Here is a 21,182-nt window from a genome sequence, read left to right as displayed (position 1 = left end):
CCAGCACAGAAGTCCAATAACAAGACACTGCTCGGGTTAAGATCAGGCAGGCCATTCCTCCCAATCACCACCTTCCTCCGTTTCTCCATCGTTGCCCGCGTGAGCGTTGAAGTCGCCCAGCAGAATTATGGAGTCTCCATGCGGCACCCTTTCCAGGATGCTGCCCAGTGACTCCAAGAAGGCAGGATACTCTGAACTGCCGTTTGGTGCATAAGCACAAACGACAGTGAGAGCTTTCCCCCCAGCGACATGCGAAACTCCAACACAGTGGCACTCAGCCGGTGGCTTGTGAGTATCCCCACACCCACCCCAGCCCCTTTCCAGGAGTTTGGTTCCGGAACCAGTGCTGTGCGTGGAGGTCAGCCCAACTATATCTAGTTGGTACCGCTCCGTCTCCCGCACTAGCTCCGGAGCTCCCCACCAGAGAGGAGACGTTCCACGTCCCCAGAACTAGTCTGCAACGCCGAGGATCAGCATGCCGGATCCCCGCCTTCGCCCACTGCCCGTTGGGCAAAGCACCCGACTCCGATGCCAACCCCTGCAGGTGGTGAGCCCATAGGGCGGCGACCCCATGTTACCAGTTCGGGCTGTGCCCAGCTGGGCCCCATGGGATAAGGCCCGGCCACCAGAAGCTCGCCGACAAGCTCCCCTCCTGGGTCTGGCTCCAGAAGGGGGCCCCGGTTTCCCTTTTCCGGGGCGAGGTAGCTGGGTATCTGTGAGGTCATGGAATCTTTGAATCGCTCTTAGTCTGGCCCCTCCCCCAGGACCAATTTGCCTTGGGAGACCCTACTGCCCCCAACAACATAGCTCCCAGGATCACCGGGACACACAAACCCCTCCACCACGTTAAGGTGGCGATTCCTTGGAGAGGTATCGCTACAGCTTTTTTTTGTATTTATTGATGTGTAGTTACGAACATTCAGATTTGTGTACCAAATGCAAGAACGTTAACGAAGATGATTATCGATCCTAGCATGGCCAGTCTCTGAAGACATACCAACACATTCACGCCCATGGGGGTTTCCCCCCCCATTTGCGCTTTACATCGGCTGTAAGTCGACAGGCCACTGATTACAGAATGTATCCTATTTGTACTCAAGTTTATAAGTTAGAATCATGGCAGTCACATCAGAGTTTTTTCATATTCGGGAAGATAACATTATGGGAGGCTGAGTTTTAGCTCGGCGATCTAAAAACGCAGAACATTACTTTTTATTGAAATCCCATTGTATTGAGTATATAGGCATATATTTAAACCATGAAAAACATACTTTGAATTCAGACTTCGACGTGACCTAGTTTGTTTACATTCAGCTTTCGCTGCTCCATTTAATACGGAGCAGTATGTCGGAAGTATCGTTCCCGACACATCTGCTTTACTTCCCTATGCTTTAAAGCCCGGACAACGCCTTCTCAGACGCCATAGGACCAAACCCTTACTACTTCAATCAGTCCGCCTGTTTTTTCGGGACTGAACATGACCAGTACATAAGAGATAAGTGAATACCGTAACTACTTCGTTTACTACAGTTTCCAACCAAACTTAACCTCCTAAGACCTGGCGTACACATGCGTGGACTCCACATTTTGGGCTGTACAACCATAATACTTAATTCTTAAGACCAAGAGTCCACATATGTGGACATCATTTTTCTCAAAAACTACATCATGTCAAAAGGTGATGCTTAGTTTTTATACTTATCAGGTCCCAATAAGCCCAAATAGCAAAGAGAAATTAAAAATGCATACCATTACATTACATTACATTATTGGCATTTGGCAGAACTCTTATCCAGAGCGAAGTACACCAAAGTGCATACCCATAACCAGGGATAAGTTAGCTGAAAGACCCTAGAGGGAAGTACAATTTCAACTGCTACCTGTACAACAAAGATAAGGACGATAAGGCCTTTTTTTTTTTTTTTTTTGAGAACAAAGAAACAAACAGAGCAAAAGTGACCAAAGTTAACTATCCAAACACTGCTTACCTACCCAACTAAAAATTCCGATACACAAAGCAAGTCACAGAGACAACAATTAAGGTTCACAGGGAGGTAGGGAGGGATGGGGAGAGGTGCTGCTTGAAGAGGTGTGTCTTCAGCTTGTGCTTGAAGGTGGGGAGAGTTTCTACAGTTCTGACCTCAATGGGGAGTTCGTTCCACCACCGTGGAGCCAGAACAGACAGCAGTCGTGAGTGTGATGTGGAGGTTCGGAGAGGGGGAGGTGCCAAGTGGCCTGTGGAGGCTGAGCGAAGAGGTCTGGCAGGGGTGTAGGGTCTGATGATATTTTGTAGATAAGCTGGGGAAGACCCCTTAACTGCTTGGAAGGCTAGCACCAATGTTTTGAATTTGATGCGAGCCATGACAGGCAGCCAGTGGAGGGAAGTAAGCAGGGGGGTGACGTGTGAGTATTTGGGAAGGTTGAAGACCAGACGAGCTGCTGCATTCTGGATGAGTTGGAGGGGTCTGATGGCGGACGCTGGGAGGCCAGCCAAGAGGGAATTGCAGTAGTCCAGGCGGGACAGAACCATCGCTTGGACCAGGAGCTGGGTCGAGTAGGGGGTGAGAAAGGGGCGGATTCTCCGTATGTTGTATAGGAAGAACCTGCATGACCGGGTCACCGCCACAATGTTCTCGGAGAGAGACAGTCTGCTGTCCATCACCACGCCGAGGTTCCTTGCACTGGGTGACGGCGTGACTGTGGTATCCCCGAGGGAAATGGAGAGATCCAGATGGGGAGAGGTTTTAGCAGGGATGAATATCATTTCAGTCTTGCCTGGGTTGAGCTTTAGATGGTGGTTGTCCATCCTGCTCTGGATGTCCCTCAGGCAAGCAGAGATACGGGCTGAAACCTGCGTATCAGACGGCGGGAACGAGACGAAGAGTTGGGTATCGTCCGCGTAGCAGTGGTAGGATAGCCCATGTGCAGTGATCACAGGGCCAAGGGAGCGAGTGTAAAGAGAAAAAAGAAGCGGGCCTAGGACTGAGCCCTGGGGAACTCCTGTGGCGAGGGGCCGAGGTGTCAATACTGAACCAGCCCAGGCAACCTGGAAGGAGCGACCAGAGAGGTAGGACTCAATCCAGTTCAGGGCTGTGCCACAGATGCCCGTTGCTGATAGTTTTAGAAAGGAAAGGAAGAAGAGATACCGGGCGGTAGTTCTGGATGATGGAGGGATCCAGAGTAGGCTTTTTTAGCAGCGGAGTGATGTGGGCCCTCTTGGAGGATGCCGGAAAACAGCCGGAAGACAGGGAGGAGTTGACAAGGGAGGTGACAAATGGGAGAATGTCAGGTGTGATAGTTTGGAGAAGAGAAGAGGGGATAGGGTCAAGGGCACAGGTTGTAGGGCGGTGGCAGAGCAGGAGTTGAGAAACATCAGAGTCTGTAAGGGGGGAGAAGAGTAAAAAAAAAAGAGTGCGGGGAGGTTAAAGACATGCGTGTCAGGTTAGGTGTGCTTCTGCAGTTGCCCTTGACCAAGACACTGGCCTGAACTGGAGTTAGTCCCCGGGCACTGCACTATGGCTGCCCACTGCTCCTAATAATTAGTAAGTATGATGGGTTAAAAGCAGAGGACGGATTACCTCACACGGTTCAAGAAAATATCTTAAGCAATGACATGTCGTAATATTCCCAGTAGAGGGAGCTGTAGGGTCTGTTTTTATACACAGGAAACTAGAGTCCACATAACGCAAATGCTCAATTTCCATTCCCCTTGTTTTGCATTAACTGCTCACATTTATGTTCGTAATTGACACTGTCACAGTCGTCTGACGCAAGTGTGAACAAACCAGACCTGGACCACCACAAAGGATCCATATTCAAATGCTTTTCTGAGACCGTCTGATGCATTTGATCCCATGAAATGCTCTCCAAGTGCAAATCTGGTTCTTCTGGTTGGCTCAATTGCACCAGACAAAATCAATCAAGCACAGAAAGTATTTGAATCCAGAACAATTGCATGTTTTACAAGGATCCGGCTCAGACTTCAGCCTTAAACAAATCTACAGGCACGAATGGGCAAAAAACATAGTTTTATCCTCAACTGCATCCAAACCGCTTACTTGCCCACTACGCAGCAAGTAGGCAGGTTGCATGTTACATACAACTTATTCTCCGCAATAGCCAGCAAGTCAGCCATTTTGGACACAGCCCTCCATTTTGTTTTTTGTTTTTTAAATGAGCCACTGCTGACAGTGATCTGCACCTGCACAGTAAAGGGTGATGTTAAAAGCCCACAAATTTAAATCTGATCAAACCCCACATACGGCCCAAATCCGAATACACACATGGGCACTAAAAATACATTTATTTTTTATTTTTCCCCAATTCAGATTTGTGCTACTTCCGCCTGTAATCTGAATGTGGCCACAGTGCAGCCCAGCCAGCAGTCCCATCGCCGTATCTACTACCCAATGAATGACACCTTCCTGAGCTTGTGGGAAACAAGCAACTGCTGCTACTAAATCACTATGAAATACAAATCCCTTAGAATGAAATCTATAATCAATTTAGCCCTGAAACCAAACCAAGCCCCTTAATTTAAATTAAGTCTCCCTTAATGGTCCATTCATTTGTGCACAAAAAAAATAAGATCCATTAAAAACACCTCATTAGGCTTCATTATTCATGGAAAGATGGCATGGATGGCATTTTAAGGTAAAACAATTAATGGATCTAGTTTCCTAGTGAAATGACCACAAGACTGCCTAGAGCCACAGCTTTTATTTCATAGATTCAAACGGGGCTTCTGCCGGCACGCAGAGCGGGTGGGGTTCACAGCGGCTGATCCAGGATCAGCGTACGGGTTCAGAGCAGCGGGGTCTGCGTGCAGGGGTGCTGATCCCAGGCCGGGGGGGGGGGGGGGGGGGGGGGGGGGGGGGGCTCTAGTAGACATAGCTGGCAGTGTACAGGCTCTGCATGGCTGCCTGGTCTGCCTCCCCCGTGGGCCTGTACTCGCCCTTAGAGGCCAGGCTGTTGATCTGAGGAAGAGGAGGAGAGAGGAAGAGCTGAGTGCACCAGGATGCTACACCAGGGGCGCCCAGAGGGCAGGCTCTCACTCCAACCAATCAGTGTACCTGTCGATTTCACATTTTAGGTACAGGTGAGCGTGTGCACGCACGTGTGTGTGTGTGTGTGTGTGTGTGTGTGTGTGTGTGTGTGTGTGCGTGCGTGTACACAGGTGGAGGTGTAGACTCACCTTGGCGCGGGAGCAGAAGGCCTCTTGCGCAGCCTGCCGGTTTCCTGGCTGCCCCTGCCAGGCGGCGAGGGCCGAGGCCTGGAGGGCGCGGCCGAAGGAGAAGCTGAGCTTCCAGGGCCGGCCCAGGGGGATCTGGTTAATGGCGCTCAGATTGAGGGAGGCCTCCTCCTCGCTCTGGCCCCCAGAGAGGAAGCAGATCCCTGTAGAGGAGAGAAGACTCTTAATATTATTTATTTTACCTTCGTGATAAGATGATGCCAATGTGGTAAGGGTTACTAACTGATTTCAAGATTTCCCAAGAATTTCACTTGTCAAGCAAACATGGAATTAGCAAATATTTTCTACTTTGAAAAATAGTCGTGTGATGCAACCTCACCCACCTGGCACAGAGGCAGGCACCGTGCGCCGAAGGGCGGTGACTGTCGCCATGGCCACCTCCTGGGGGGTGAACTTTTTGGGGCAGGAGTGGCCAGCAGTGACCATGTTGGGCTTCAGCAGGGTGCCCTCCAGGTAGACGTGGTGATCAGAGAGCGCCTTATAGACAGCCGCCAGGACCTGGGGCCAAGAGACGGGGTCAACTCTACACAGCTGCCAGGGTTAGAGTGTTGTGGGGTTTGAGGGGAGGGGGTTGTGAGTTTGGGGGTTCAGGGGTTGTGGGTTTGGGGGGTTTCGGGGGTTGGCGTCGGTCCGGTCCGGTCCGTACCTTCTCGGTGGCATACTGGCAGCGCTGCAGGTCGTGGTCTCCGTCAGGCAGGATCTCCGGCTCCACAATCGGCACCAGCCCGTTCTGGCCAATCAGAGAGGAGCACACTACCCGTTACAACATCTGGAGACAGCACATTACCCGTTACAACATCTGGAGACAGCACATTACCCGTTACGACATCTGGAGACTCGGCCTCCGTCGCAAGGCTGACTCAAACTCGCACAACAAATCCGACGCGCAACGCATTGCGTGCATGTTCTGTGGGGAGGGACAGGTGCTGTGGTTATGCGTCTGCGGATCTGCCCAAATCAACTGTCCAGCGCAAACTGGGATCAAACTCAAACTGGCCGTTGCAGATCAAACACGAATCAAGATTGTGCAACTGCATCACTTATTTCTCGCCTTTTTTTTTTTTTTTTTTCTTCATAAACTTATTTTAGCGGACTGTTTAGGAGGAAGTTTATCAACAGACCACCACATTGTTCCAATGAGCGCACTGCCACCTAATCAGGTGCAGATCTTGTTCTGTGGTAAACTACGTGCCCCTTTGTATTCAGAGCCATCGGATAGCGCCACCTACAGCACCGCCCTTAAACTGACAGCTTGGGGGTTTGATGTGTTGCCATGGGCGAAAACGGATTTGGTGTGCGAGCAGTGATAATTAAAACCAGCAGACCCTGTAGCTCTACAGGACCAGGGCTGGGGACCCCAGCAGACCCTGTAGCTCTACAGGACCAGGGCTGGGGACCCCAGCAGACCCTGTAGCTCTACAGGACCAGGGCTGGGGACCCCAGCAGACCCTGTGTCTCTCCAAGACCAGGGCTGGGGACCCCAGCAGACCCTGTGTCTCTCCAAGACCAGGGCTGGGGACCCCAGCAGACCCTGTGTCTCTCCAAGACCAGGGCTGGGGACCCCAGCAGACCCTGTGGCTCTCCAAGACCAGGGCTGGGGACCCCAGCAGACCCTGTGGCTCTCCAGGACCAGGGCTGGGGACCCCAGCAGACCCTGTGGCTCTCCAGGACCAGGGCCGGGGACCCCAGCAGACCCTGTGGCTCTACAGGACCAGGGCCGGGGACCCCAGCAGACCCTGTGGCTCTACAGGACCAGGGCCGGGGACCCCAGCAGACCCTGTGGCTCTACAGGACCAGGGCTGGGGACCCGTGACCCAGTGAAACACAGCTCGGGTGAGAGCAGCGAGCAGCGAGCGGCACCTGCTGGCAGATGCTGGCGTAGCGGGCTAGCACGTTGGCGTTCTCGGCGATGGAGAGGGCCGAGGGGCAGGCGTCGGAGATCTTCAGCACGCAGCGCCACTTGGCGAAGTCGCAGCCGTCCTTCTTGTACTGCGCACAGCGCTCCGACAGCCCGTCCAGACCTGAGCGGGAAAACAGCGTTACACTACACCCCCCCCCATACAGAGGGGGCTAATGGTACAGGCCACACTATACCCCCCACCCCCATACCGAGGGGGCTAATGGTACAACTATACCACCTACTAGGAAAATAAAAACAAAAAACGTTCATTTACCTTGAGTTGTCGTCTCTCCGTCAGTTCCATTCAGCCCAGCTGTCCCTTTGTCCACCTATGGGGGGGGGGGGGGGGGCATTCAAATAAAAACCCAGTTATTACATAACAGACAGTTAGGGGGGAGGGTCAGCTGGGCTGAATTTGGATTTGAGGGCCAGATTTAATCATCCCCGATGCACAAGCACAGCACTATACATGCACATCTTTCTCGTTTTGGTTGAGGAGATTTTGTAATAATGTTCGTTAGTCTTGTTTGGGGTGGTGCAGCGTCATCTTGATCTCACTAATCTCCGCCGTAGCCGCTAGCCCCGCCGTTAGACTCACCTTGATTCCCACCACGATCCCCTTGTCCTTTATGACCTTGGGGAAGGCCACGCCCGCGTCGGACTTCTGGTACAGCGTCTCGTGGAACAGGATGACCCCCCCCACGTACTCCCCCAGCCCGGTGGAGAACAGCAGGTCACGGAAATATCGGCGGTTCTCCTCCGAGTTCTCCACATTAATCTTCTGCAGCCGCTTCCCCATTGTACCTGCAGGGGGCGCAGTCAGGAACCTCGCTCAGCATGCCCAATATAGAGCAGGGGTGCACAACTCCGGTCCTGGAGGGCCGGTCTACGAGCTGGATTTTGTTCCAACCAAGTAGCTCATAAAGCGGTCAGAATTCATTATGTTGGTTCACTCCTGTACTTGAGCACAGTACACTCTTTACCATACACTAGTAGTCTGTGGCTGTAGCAAATGCAAATATACAAGTCCGATCAGGATATTATTTAGCCAATTAAATGTGATAAGAGCAGAAGTTGGCACCAAATTAACAGATGAACCGATGAACGCTTGAGTGGTTGCTAAAGGTGGGTACACTAGATTTTAGGTCAGCATTTTCCATTTTGTGGGAAATAAATCGCAAATCAAAACCAGGGACAAGTGTGCTGAAAACCCTGGGGGGGGTTAACCCTAACGAGGGATAACCGTTAAAAACATGAACCCTAGTAGAATAATCAGATAAACTGACCGAGTCGCAATGCCACAGTTCTGACAATTAGAACACTAAGAATAGTAAAACCATTATATGCAAGTAGCTTTTGTTCCGACCAAGCAGTCACACACCTGATTCTCCTGATCAAGGTCCTAAGCCAAAATCGAACGGCTACTGCCCGGAACAAACGCCTGCAACCACGCCGGCCCTTTCCAGGAAAGATCAAGTATCCCTGGAGTAGGAGGTTCACCAGTGTCCTGGCTAAATTCCCAAAACGCCAGCCACCTAATTAGTGCCGGGTTTAATTGGCTAAGTAGTGGTCCTCTCCCTCTCCACCTCCGCTGGTGTGGTGAGCATTCTGGCTAAATATGGCTGCCCAGGTGGGGGCTGCCGAGGTGGGGGCTGAGGCGAGTTCCCCCCTCATCACTGTAAAGTGCTACGAGTGTCTAGAAAAGCGCTGTATAAACACAACCATCTATCCATCCATCTTCATTCCAACCACTGAATGCTGCCTTAAATGATTACAATTACTCAGTCACATGCATTTAACTGCATTAAGGCAGAGAATAGAGGCAAGTTGTTATTTAGACAACATTTTACATTTCCCTCTGTAGCCCTCGTTCTAGTAGCACTTATCCCTGATTATGGGCAGGCACTTTACACATCACTCCGGATAAGAGCGTCTGCCAAACGCCTGTAATATAATGTATAACTCAGCAAATAAAGCAACCGATTATACACTTGGTGAGCACTTCAGGCATTTAGTAGACTTAAGTCTTCTGCTGCTGAAGCCTCTCCACTTATAGGTTTGATGCATTGTGTCTCCAAAGATGCTCTTCTGCATACCACTGGTGTAATGTGCGGTTATCTGCGTTACCGTCACCTTCCTGTCAGCTTTGACCAGTCTGGCCCTTCTCCTCTGAGCTCTTTAAGGGCAGAATTGCTGCTCACTGGATGTTTTTTGTTTTTCGTGCCATTCTTGTGTAGACCGTTTTGCGTGAAAATCAGCAGTTTTCTGAGATAGTCAAACCACTGTCAGGGACCAACAATCATTTCAGTCAGTCAATTAGATCAACATTTCTTCCCAATTCTGACATTTGGTCTGAACAACAGCTGCAGCCTGTGACCACATGTGCATTGCGCTTATGCATTAAGTTGCTGCCACATGATTGGCTGACGAAACATTTGCATTAACAAGCTGGCGTACAGGTTAACGAGCGACCAGGGGGAGGAACCGAACAGCAGCGAGCCACTGGTTTAAGAACGGTCCAGTACACAATCGGGCCTTCAGCTGCTCTCCGTCAGCACGGTCACGGTCACGGAAACGTTATCTACACCATGCAGGAAGAGGCCATTTGCCAATCACCCAATTTAGGTTAATGATTGCTCATCCAGGGAAGAAGTCCAACACTCAGAGGTCAGAGTAATTCCAAAGAACACAGAAATTTATCGAAATTGAACAATGCAGATTTTTTTTGGTCTTGTAATAGCGGTCACAAGTTTCAAACACAAACATTTTGACAGAACATGGTGTGTAGCCCCCAATCAAAAGGTCCCTCCAGGCCTTGCCAGTTGCTGTCTACCCCATTTTCTTATCTTATCTCCATGTCACAAAGGTCCTTGTACAAACCATCAGTACTAACATCACAACCTTATTTCTCTCAACCTTGCATTCTTGCATGTATACATATTTTTCTAATACAGTTAAAAGCACTTCCTTAACCTGACGACAAACTGTTCTTCCACACAATGATTAACCAGAGCCCAGACATACACACGATATTCAGCTTCAATGCACCATGTTTCATTACTCCCATTCACAGAGCAGAATTAGAGTTAGCTGGATAACTGCAGAGGAAAACCCAAAACGGCTCTTTACTAAAGTCTGTGTTCCAGATTCCAGAGGGTATGAGGTTATCCAGCTAACTCCGAAATCCTTGGGTCCCTGAGGTGTCGAAAGGTGCAGTTAAAGAGAGGTCACCCTGGACCACAGCCTTCCCCCTTCCCACAATGCACCCTGCTCCTCACCCACAGACTCGTCGGCGGCGAGAATGCCCTTTCCCGGAGCAACGATGCGCTGGGCGATGGAGGACAGCTCCCGCTTCTGCTCCGGAGAGAGAGCGGGGTACTGGTGCGTCATCCTGAGGGAGAGACGGTCACAATTTCAGTCACAAAAACATTCCCAAATCAGTCGCATCGCAGAGCCGTGCAGGCACCATTTCAACACCGCAGAGTTACAGAAGCCCCACATCCACATAGTGGTGCAAATTAAATCAGTTTAATCAATAATACAATTGTCATAATTTCCCCATGCGTGGCTATAATTATATGCAAATATCCGCCGCACTTGGACGGCTTTGGGAAATGGGCGATAAAGGCCCGATTCGCTGAATCTGTCCAATCACCTTCAACACATTCCGTCAGTTCACTCAGTATGCTGACAAATGACCTCATTCCGCCAGTTCAGTCAACATTCTGTCCAATGACCATACTCCGTCTGAAAATCTAAACCATGCCAAACGCAGTTTAAAACCTTGCGCGTCTGGTAGAGTTCCAGGTTTTTGCAAACTTTACACTTCCTCATTCTTCCATTTTCTTGCACAACACCGCCGTTTCTCTTTCCCGAAAGGAAGATATTTTCCCCCCCCTCCCCTCCCATCCCACGGGGCAAACGGTAAATATTTCGGAACACAAGGCAGAGGTCTCGGCACCACAGCGCTCAGGGGTGACCAAAAAGAGCACTGTCCATACTGCACTGCAACCACTTCGCAAAAGCTATACTTCGAGTTGCTGAATGATATCGGAAACCCCAAATTGAAACCTCCAATTGTTGTCTTATCTACGGTTAAAGCAGCGCCAGTGAATTCAGCCAATTAGTTAATTTGGAAGGTAATTTGGGACGACAAAACCCTGCACACCGCGGAATATAATCGCTCAGCCCTAGTTTAGGGTGTAGGTCTGATCAGCGCCAATAACCGCCGTGCATGAACTCTGGACCCTACCCGTCGAAACACAGAGCAACGGTCATTCCCAAGGCGCATCACACACGCGGTCAATTCTAAAGTCCATAATCCATGAATCAGATGCAAATTAATTCACGTTCTTATACGGTTCTGCGATGGGTACACCGTGTCACTTCACACGAGAACAAAACCGCGAACAACAGTTTCTGTTCCCTCCTGCAACTCGGGGAAATACTCCCCGCTGCTTGAGCATGCAAGTTGAGCATGTAGCCCAGGTAATGCGAATGCACGACGAATGACAATGTATAGACTTATTTCCACATACGACTTGACAAGTAAAATCTAAATTAAAGCCCGCTAAAATACGTTCACCTGAGCTAGATTTACCGGTCCTACACGTCGCTAACAAAAACAGCAGCTTTATAGTTTACTGCAGACAAAAACTGGAAACATAAATAAAACATTGCAAGACAATACCAAGAACATGAACTGCGCATCGAACAAAATTAAGTGTGAACTCTTGGCTATCTAACCGCTATTTATGAAATATGCAATGGGTTCCATAGCTTACTTGTACGTTTGGGTGATAGTTACGACGTCTGCAGCAGAAGCGAGCGGAGTTCCACCTCCCAACAAGTAAAGCTCCCCAATTAAGAACGGACAGCGGCTGAAAGGCACTATTTGTTAAAGACCCCACAGGTCCCGGATGACGGTAGAGTCCAGGGTGACGTGGCTACGGGAGGACGTTATGGCTATGACCGTCTTATATATCTCGATGGTTATGAGCACCGAGCGGGCGGAGGACTGCTGTCAACGGGCGTGAGGTGTATCTGATGTTGTGATTGGTCATGAGAGGGCGTTAAGGGGAGCGGCAATCTGCTCCTGAGCGCGTGCAGTCCATGGACTTTGGAGTTGCATCGACAGTTATTTAGCTGGAGAGTGGTGTTTTTAGGCCTTGTGGTCAGAGCCTTGTTTTCTTGCTTGTGTAATCATTTGTACACTTGAATGTGAAGGCAGGTTCATGCTGTCCTCTGTAAGGACAATGACGTTAGACTTTTGTGCATGTCCGGATTGTCAGGTAGGCCACTTTATTGGGTAATGAACCTTGCCCTGTGCCCCTGGTCCTACCCCCACCGCGGTGCAGTGTGTGTGTGTGTGTGTGTGTGTGTGTGTGTGCGTGCGTGCGTGTGTGTGTGTGTGTGCGTGTGCATTTATGTGTGTGCGGGTGTGTGTGTGTGTGTGCACGTGCACATTTGTGTGTGTGTGTATGTGTGTGTGCGCGCGTGTATTTGGTTCATGAAAGTACAGAATTGCTTGTACCATTTCCGTGTGTATATTTGTCTGTACAGGTGTGCTGCATTCCGGGGATGGTGTCCAATGATTAATGGATTCTATAGATGCACCAGATCTTCAGATTCCACTTCATATTCTCAACATCGTAAAGGTCGGCAGTTGAAGTCTCTGATGCATCTAAATGTGTTAGGTGCCGCTGCCAAAACTGTGGCAATGGAGGTTCTGTACTGGAATACAGTACCATGAAATCCCTTTAACATTATTGGCATTTGGCAGACGCTCTTATCCAGAGCGATGTACATTGGATTAGACAAAGCAGGAGACAATTCTCCCCTGGAGCAATGCAGGGTTAAGGGCCTTGCTCAAGGGCCCAACGACTGCGCAGATCTTATTGTGGCTACACTGGGATTACTACCACCCACCTTGCATGTCCCAGTCATTTACCTTAACCACTACGCTACAGGCCACCTGTAATCAAGAAACCGAAAACTGTCTTTATTTACTGTCAAAAACAGTTTTGTTTTTTTTCATCAAAGTAAGTTCATTTCTGATTTTAGGAGAACTCCTGAAGTAGCTCTTTCTCCCTCTTCCATTAACCATTAATGGCATGAAAATCAATATCTGTGCATCCAAAGCATAAAACATAAATTATATAGAAAGTAACAATGTCTTTCTCTATTTCTCAACAGCAATTAAATACTGGATATGACCAGTGGGTTTACCATTCATTTTGATTATTTATATTGTATGTTTTTATGAAAAGTATTGTTCTCTATTGTTTTTAATAATAGCTGAACGTGACAGTGGGGGGAAATCTGTATATTTCAATATGAGATTAATAATAATATAATATATAATATTCCATGTTTGATACAAATCAATATCAATGTCTCCTATTTCTTCAAGTGCCATATTTTGGTAAGTGCAACATATATTTCTTACCTCACGACAAAAACAGAATGGTCCTGTGAACAGACAGAGGTGACAGAAGATTGAAGGAAAAAAGTAATTTAACTGCACGTTGTACAGAAGACATAAAGAATTGGTGAGCATTGCTGGGCCGAATGGCCTGTTTGTCATTATGTCATGTTATGTTAAAGGCATACAGTGCAGGATTTCCACCTTGAAAATATTGTAAAACAAACATGTTCAGTCAGCACTATGATACTCTGGCCGCCTGTGTCTGCGTTCACTTCTGCCCAATAGCGCGCTTTGTTATTCTAAAAACTCCCCAGGCCTCTTCTGGGCGTGGCCCTTTTTTATTTCTGCGCTGTATCCGAAAATCGTGTCCAATACACTGAACTCATACGGTCTATGATCCAATAGGAGGAGGAGGGCAAGAGGAGACATGCATGGATTGGCTACTAGATATTAGCCTTGGTGACTAACCATTAACCAATGGCTGGGCAGTGTTCTGTAACATTAGGTAGCATGTCAGCTGGCGGCCGTGATAGTGGGGTCCCACTGCACAGTCCCAATGCACAGCACCACTGCACAGCACCACTGCACAGCACCACTGCACAGTCCCACTGCACAGCACCACTGCACAGCACCAATGCACAATCCCAATGCACAGCACCACTGCACAGCACCACTGCACAGTCCCACTGCACAGCACCAATGCACAGTCCCACTGCACAACACCACTGCACAGCACCACTGCACAGCACCAATGCAGTCCCACTGCACAACACCACTGCACAACACCACTGCACAGCACCACTGCACAGTCCCACTGCACAGCACCACTGCACAGCACCACTGCACAGCACCATTGCACAGCACCACTGCACAGCACCACTGCACAGTCCCACTGCTTATATTTTCCGGAGATTCTACCCCCCAGCAGACTTTCAGAAGATTTGAGATAAAAGCAAAAGTGAGTATGCACGCTTATGCTACAAAATTGTGCAATGTTTTTAGCTGAAGTTCGCAATCCCATAACTTTTTTTGCATATAGTCTTTCCTTACAGATATTTCAGTTGAGCATCTTGGCATCATTTTGACTGACTGCTATGAATGCAACTATTATTGCATGTTTTCAAGGGACTCAATTGCAGTAACTTACTAACTACTAACGATAGCTAAATACAAACATGAGAATTGTCAGTCATAAAGTTAGCTCGAACATGAGCCAGAATGATATTTGGGGGGTGGGCGGGGTTGAGAACGGGCGTAGATGTTTTTTGTGTTTAAACACTGGAGCAAAGCACGTAAGGCTGCATCGTCTGCCTTTAAATGGACATAGGAACATCACTCCTCCTGGAAGCTCAATACCAGTTGCTGTTCAATACAGTTCAATTTTCTGATCTTGAACGCAGCTCACATGTTACTGTTGGACTCTATTCATAGCAAAATAGCTACATGAATCGGAACATTTTTATGTGATCTAATCCCTGAGTGAAACAGTTTTGGAGTGTAGATTAATGGGAAATCAGCATTGCCATGACGTGTGAAAGAAGATGAAAATTGCTATGCACACTTTCCACTGTTTGCAGTGCACACATTCAGGGGAAGTGCTGGTGTACAGAGGTTCAACTACTCATTTGAAGACTAGTCTGGGAAGTTCAGCCGGAATTGCAACATCGTGACCCCATGGTAATAAATTCCCGCCGAAGCTCAAAAATCGCATTCTCTGACCGGGAATCGAACCCGGGCCGCTGCTCCCGCGCGATAGTTAATATCGCGGCGCTGTTCCAAGCTCAACGAATGACGTCTTTACAGTGCGGATTCCTGGCCTGGCGCGAATCATTTCCATGGGCGCCGACGCACGTTTCGGTAAGTCTATCTAAATAATTATTTTACTACTAACGGATCCTTGAATGATATTGATGTTGTTGAGGTATTCCCACAATATTTTCACTATAAATTACAGTCATGTTTACTGCATATTTTTTGTATGCATGACTGGTTGAAGTCTGTGACCCACTGAGACATGACTGTAGTCTTCTGTGGACAGTAGTCTCTGACACATCCAGGCCTGCCTCCTGAAGAGTGTTTCTGATTGGTCAGACACGTGTTTGGGGATTTTTCTTCATTATGATGAGAATTCTTCAGCTATCAGCTGTAGAGGTCTTACTTGGCTTGCCATGCCCTATGCCCCATTACATGTTCTCTCTCCTTAATGCTGTTCCAAACAGTTGATTTTGTTACACCTAAGGTTTGGCATAACAAAACAGACATTACAGACTTTTTATTTTAATTTTTCAGTCTCATAATGGCTTCCTTGACATTCATTGGAACAACTCTGGCCCTCATGTTTAATGACAATAATACAAACCAAAGGCAAGAAAAAGCCTAGAAAAATATGGTGTTTATTGTTACTATGTATAAAACACAATGTAATTTCAAAATGGTGAAACCAAAGTCTGTAAACATGCCCTTCAATATTTGCTGAGAATATGCATTTCTACCGCATGTCAATTGTTTGATTGCGAATCTAAAATTGGCAAAGATGGCACTGTATATAACATTGTATGTATATAACAACGTATGTAATACATTGCAATAATTGATCTAATGTCAGTAGTGATGTAATGTCAGTTCTACATCTAATTCCATATATTGTTATACACTGCTATTTGCACATACATACTACTGTACTACTTTTATGTTGCCTCATTGTGTTAGTGTAAATATGTTTATACAGTTCTGTACTTTAATAAGCTATACCCTTCACCTCAGTTATATATTTTGCATCTTCTATTTGACAATATACACTCAGTGAGCACTTTATTAGGTATTTATTAGACGTATTAGGCCTTCTGCTGCTGTAGTCTATCCACTTAGAGGTTTGACGCATTGTGTGTTCAGAGATCTGTTCACTGATGTTATGTGCAGTTATTTGCATTACTGTCACCTTCCTGTCAGCTTAGACCAGTCTGGCCCTTCTCCATTACCTCACTCATCCTCAAGCCATTTCCGTCTGCAGAACTGCCGTTCACTGAATGTTTGTTTGTTTTTCGCACCATTCTGAGTAAACTCAAGAGACTGTCAAGAGTTACAGAAATACTCGTACCTGCCCGTCTGGCACCAACAATCATGCCACAGTCAAAATCACTATTGGTTGATATGAACATTAACTGAAGCTCCTGACCCATATCCATATTTCCTATCCATAGTGAAATGGAGCTGGAGATCAAATCTAATGACACAACAAACATGATTGTGGGACAATTTTACAAGGAAATAGTTTCCCTTATTTATGTCATGGTTTGCTAAAGGGCGGATTCGAGCTGTGGTGACCATTGTACGGCTCGACACCTACACGCGATTGGCCCGCGGATGAGAGCGCCGAATCCTAACCACTAGACCACCAGGGATATGGGCAGTCTCACAATAAGTATTCTATGAAGTACACTGGGGGTGGTGAGTATAAGGTATCCTAAGTATATTAGTATGCATGCCACGTTGATCATCGAAAGTTTCTGGTAATACGAATCTAGCTGGACGATATTGTAATTATTCCTTTCCACGAACTAGATTATCAAAGGCAGACAGAGAGACTCAACCTTCGATAGCTCAGTTGGTAGAGCGGAGGACTGTAGGTGTGAAATCTGATATCCTTAGGTCGCTGGTTCGAATCCGGCTCGAAGGACTTTTTATACTTAACTAAAATGATCATAATCGTTCTGGAATAACCGCAAACAGACGACCGTGCCTCCATCAAGCAAATATGAAGTCGAAACAAGCTTCCGTTTTATTATAGCTATTTTCGTTATGAACACAATCAAGTGATTTTGATTAATCTTGATTATTCGTCCCATTGAACGAACCAACGTGTTACTACATCTTAAATTAGTGGTGGAGATTGTGTTTAGAGAAATAGTCTACTTTGCACCATACGCTGCCATTTCACTTTCTTCTTTCGTACACTGCCGGTTAGTGAACTAGGAAAAGCAGGAAATGGTGTCGGCTAGACTTCCGCATGAAACAATGAACCAGTTGAACAACCTTGTCTATGTCATGTCTAAATTACCCCCCAAAAAAGTTTGCGCTGAAGGAAAAATAGGCGTGGACACGTGGTTAAAGCTACCGCCTTCAGCAAATTATTTGAACGAACAATAGCGACAATTTATGCGCGAAGCCGATGTGTATGTACGTCTGAAAATAACCACTTTAAAAAAATAGTTTGTATTCTTTTTGGTAGCTGTTGGGAAGTCGATCGCTAGTTTGTAAAGCTGGTCGTTCGTTGTTAGTCGGCTGGGCAAAGCAGGGACGTGTTAAAGAGTGCTATTTTGGTACTATTACCTTACTGGTTTTAAGAATCCGAATAACACAAACTGGGCGAGATGAAACGAAAATCTTGAAAAGGACAAAATAACTTTCAGACACTTTTCACCTCGCGTACATTTTAGGCAATCTGTACTGCAAGATGCTCTATTGAATTTCACATTGAAATGCATTTTTATAGAAAGAATTTGATTCGCAGGCGTTCAGATATGCTGCTCGGTTATCTAGTCATAGCAGCAGCAAACGTTTTGTGCATTTTGGTACCGGAGTGTGCCGCCGACGGGATTCCGACCATGGAGCCGCCGAAATGGGCCGGATTCCTGCGGGAAGTTCGGTCTAGGCTGGTGGAGTTTTCCAAGGAAACGCACGAGTACGTGGTGTCCGTCGTGGGGACCCGGGCGATTGACACGTCGTTGGAGGTACCAGGTTTTCAAAGCTATTTTGTTCCCGTGTTCCTGTGCCGTCGGTCCTGTTTACTGCATTTAACTTTGACATTTTATGACACATCCTGTGTATAATTTATCGTAGATTTTCGCGTGTTTCACCTCCCCCCGTGTGCCGTAGGCCTCCTCATCTGATTTTAGACTAAAAAAAGCACCCCCCCCATCTTTCTTGTGAATATTTCACCATGTGCGTTCTTTTTTGTGAATGTTTTCCTCTACGTGCATTTTCATCTCTCCAATGGACAGACAAAAACTGTGTAATGATTTATAAGGCCCCGAAATCAAATCACAACTGTCATAAGACATGTCAATGCCATTTCAAATTTGCATTTCAAATCTCTCTCTCCCTCTCTCAAGAGTTGAAACGAAACACCCACTTGTTTATACAATGCTCTCGCTTAGCACAGGTTATTAGCCTGCTGAAGAGTTTTTATCAAGGCTTGGGGGGGGGAGTTTTTATTTTTGGAAGTGGAGGCAAACATTGATTAATTTTGTCAGCGGTAGGAAAACCTGGAAAAAGTGGATCAGAGGGATGGGGTCAGTAGACCCTGTGAAAACGCTCAGGGGGCCTACAACAGGCTCGTGGGAAACATGGAAGGGTTCAGGAATATGTGGGGGTTTGGGGGTGTACTGTGAATTGCTGATAAATGGTTTGTGAAGCTTCTTTTTTTTTTTTTTTTTTTTTCTCCCATCTCTCTCTCGCAGTGCATTCAGGGGGTGATCAGAGTGTTGTCAGAGGGAGCAGCCAGTGGGCTGAACGTTGTTGCTGTGTACGTCTCCGAGATCTTCAGAGTATTAGGAATCCAGAGTAAGCACTGCGGACTCCACACTGCTTCCGGCAAACGGCTGAACACTGCTGCACACCACTAAAACCCCAACGCAGCGTCCCTCACTTATCTACACACCACTAACACTGAATATCACTAAAACACCAAACTCGGTCACTTATCTAAACACTGTTCAGCTGTGTGTTTGCATTTTAAGTGATGGAGACAGAATTAGTATTTTAGTGACATTCCGCGTTGGTGCGTTTAGTTAAGGTAAAGAATATTCCGCGTAGAAGTGTTTGGTGTGTTAATGGACACTTAACGTTTCAACACCGCACTGAGCCGTCTCACTTCCAACACTTCCAGGAGAGCAAGTAGCTGGGTTTGAATGAATGGTATGCTCTGTTCATCAAGCTGTTGATGACCCGATTGGTCTGTCTGTGCATTTCTCTCTCCGCCCAGTCCAACTGCCGTTTCATCAAATCACACCTGAAGGGGTGGCCTTTGTCGCTCAGTGGGCCCTGCTGGCTGTGATTGGCTACTGGCTGCTGTCCCTGCTGCTGCGATTGGTGGGTTCTGTGGTGAGGCGGGCCCTGTGGATGCTGAAGCTGGGCGTGGCTCTCTGGCTGTTCGCGCTGATCGTGGGCGATGCAGACGCAGGGGTGGAGACCACAGCCCTGCGATTGGCCGGGCTGGTGTTAGCCTGCGTGCTGATGGGAGTGGGCGGGGCCAGAAGCCGCAGCCCTGACTCCGCCCACCTGGAGAAGCGCATCAGAACCCTGGAGGGGAAGCTGAGAGAGGTGGATCACAAGAGAGAGTGAGGGAGAACACACACACACTCACTCACACTCACTCACACACTCTCACACACTCTCACACACTCACACTCACACACTCTCACACACTCACTCTCATATACACACACACACACACACACACTCTCACACACTCTCACACACTCACTTTCATACACACACACACACACACACACACGCACTCACACACACACACTCACTCTCATACACACACACACACACACACACACACACACTACTCAGACACACACACTCACACACTCTCACACACTCTCACACACTCTCACACACTCTCACACACTCTCACACTCTCTCACACACACACACTCACTCGCACTCGCACACGCACGCACGCACGCACACACACGCACACACTCACACACGCGCACACACACACGCGCACACACGCACACGCACACGCACACGCTCACGCTCACACACACGCGCGCACACACACACCCAGGGATGACACAGACCCACACACACAGCCAATTCCAGCTTTTTTGGTCCACGACAGGAAAAAAACAAAAAAACAAAATCTTGATTTTTGTGTTTTCTTTTAAGAGTGGATATGTGTGTACATTGTCAAACAACACCAAAGGCATGACGGTAGAATAAACTTTTTTAACATAAATAGTGCAGAGACACTGGTCTACTTATTTCCCATAAATACACACAATACATGCTTTGAACATATACACAACGCACACAATTTTCTACAACACTGCAAATGTTTCTACATCCTGACTGACCTACTGTAACAGGCTCGGCTACACTGACTGCTGCAGCCAGAAAAGTAATTCTGAGGTAGCAGTCCAGAAAGTTCCAGAAAGTCAAGGGTTTGAGTCCCTGGTGTGACGTACTCCAAATGGAGGAAAATGCTGCAATATCCAGCTGTTTAAAACAGATGATGGACTTGTGGTTCCGCCTCTTGCAAATCTGTAACTGCCCTGGCTTCAAACTGATGTTTGAAAGAGCAAGAACATCCCATTTGCCGCGTTCTTGTTTTCCTGATCCCACCGTCCTTGCTCCCTGTCCTTGCGTCCTTTCCTCGTGTTCTCCAGCGGGTGGAGTTAGGAGCAAGGAAAGGAGGCAAGGAAGTAAAAATGAACGATTGGAAAGAGCCCTTCATCTTTCAGATTTGTTTATTTTGGCTAGATCTGACCTGTCCCTGGTGGGCTGAAGAGCAGTCCAGTTCGTATGGTGACAGATCACAAGTGATGACCCTGTCAATGTAATCTTATCATTTCACTGTGGCTCACTAAATG

At 47.6% G+C, this 21,182-nt stretch overlaps 2 protein-coding genes and 1 non-coding gene across 3 annotated transcripts; 2 read left to right on the top strand and 1 right to left on the bottom strand.

The window, feature by feature from the left end:
• Window positions 1-4,703: 4,703 nt before the first annotated feature.
• Window positions 4,704-12,128, bottom strand: aldob (aldolase b, fructose-bisphosphate). The gene is made up of 9 exons (XM_061246076.1): window positions 11,936-12,128; window positions 10,430-10,542; window positions 7,750-7,955; window positions 7,426-7,480; window positions 7,112-7,272; window positions 5,898-5,981; window positions 5,575-5,749; window positions 5,195-5,394; window positions 4,704-4,976 (listed from the first exon to the last, which is right to left on the bottom strand). The coding sequence occupies exons 2-9, from the start codon at window positions 10,539-10,541 to the stop codon at window positions 4,881-4,883; spliced, it is 1,089 nt and encodes a 362-aa protein (XP_061102060.1). The 5' UTR covers window position 10,542; window positions 11,936-12,128; the 3' UTR covers window positions 4,704-4,880.
• A 4,949-nt stretch (window positions 12,129-17,077) lies between these two features.
• On the top strand, window positions 17,078-20,548 carry tmem109 (transmembrane protein 109). The gene is made up of 3 exons (XM_061246084.1): window positions 17,078-18,308; window positions 19,038-19,140; window positions 19,562-20,548. The coding sequence occupies exons 1-3, from the start codon at window positions 18,057-18,059 to the stop codon at window positions 19,918-19,920; spliced, it is 714 nt and encodes a 237-aa protein (XP_061102068.1). The 5' UTR covers window positions 17,078-18,056; the 3' UTR covers window positions 19,921-20,548.
• Window positions 17,168-17,254, top strand: trnay-gua (transfer RNA tyrosine (anticodon GUA)). The gene is given in 2 exon segments: window positions 17,168-17,204; window positions 17,219-17,254. It is a non-coding gene; the product is annotated as a tRNA-Tyr (tRNA).
• Window positions 20,549-21,182: the final 634 nt, after the last annotated feature.

The sequence above is a fragment of the Conger conger genome, chromosome 6 (genome assembly GCF_963514075.1).
Source record: "Conger conger chromosome 6, fConCon1.1, whole genome shotgun sequence".
Taxonomy (NCBI): Eukaryota; Metazoa; Chordata; class Actinopteri; order Anguilliformes; family Congridae; genus Conger; species Conger conger.
This window is presented reverse-complemented; position numbering and strand designations above follow the sequence as displayed.

Coding starts and splice junctions, on each gene's coding strand:
- aldob (XM_061246076.1), bottom strand. CDS start 10,541: ATGACGCACCAGTACCCCGCTCTCTCTCCGGAGCAGAAGCGGGAGCTG. Junction 5,750..5,897: donor GCCAGTATGCCACCGAGAAG/GTACGGACCGGA, acceptor TCTTGGCCCCAG/GTCCTGGCGGCTGTCTATAA. Junction 4,977..5,194: donor CCTTCTGCTCCCGCGCCAAG/GTGAGTCTACAC, acceptor CCTCTTCCTCAG/ATCAACAGCCTGGCCTCTAA.
- tmem109 (XM_061246084.1), top strand. CDS start 18,057: ATGCATTTTTATAGAAAGAATTTGATTCGCAGGCGTTCAGATATGCTG. Junction 18,309..19,037: donor CGATTGACACGTCGTTGGAG/GTACCAGGTTTT, acceptor TCTCTCTCGCAG/TGCATTCAGGGGGTGATCAG. Junction 19,141..19,561: donor CAGAGTATTAGGAATCCAGA/GTAAGCACTGCG, acceptor CTCTCCGCCCAG/TCCAACTGCCGTTTCATCAA.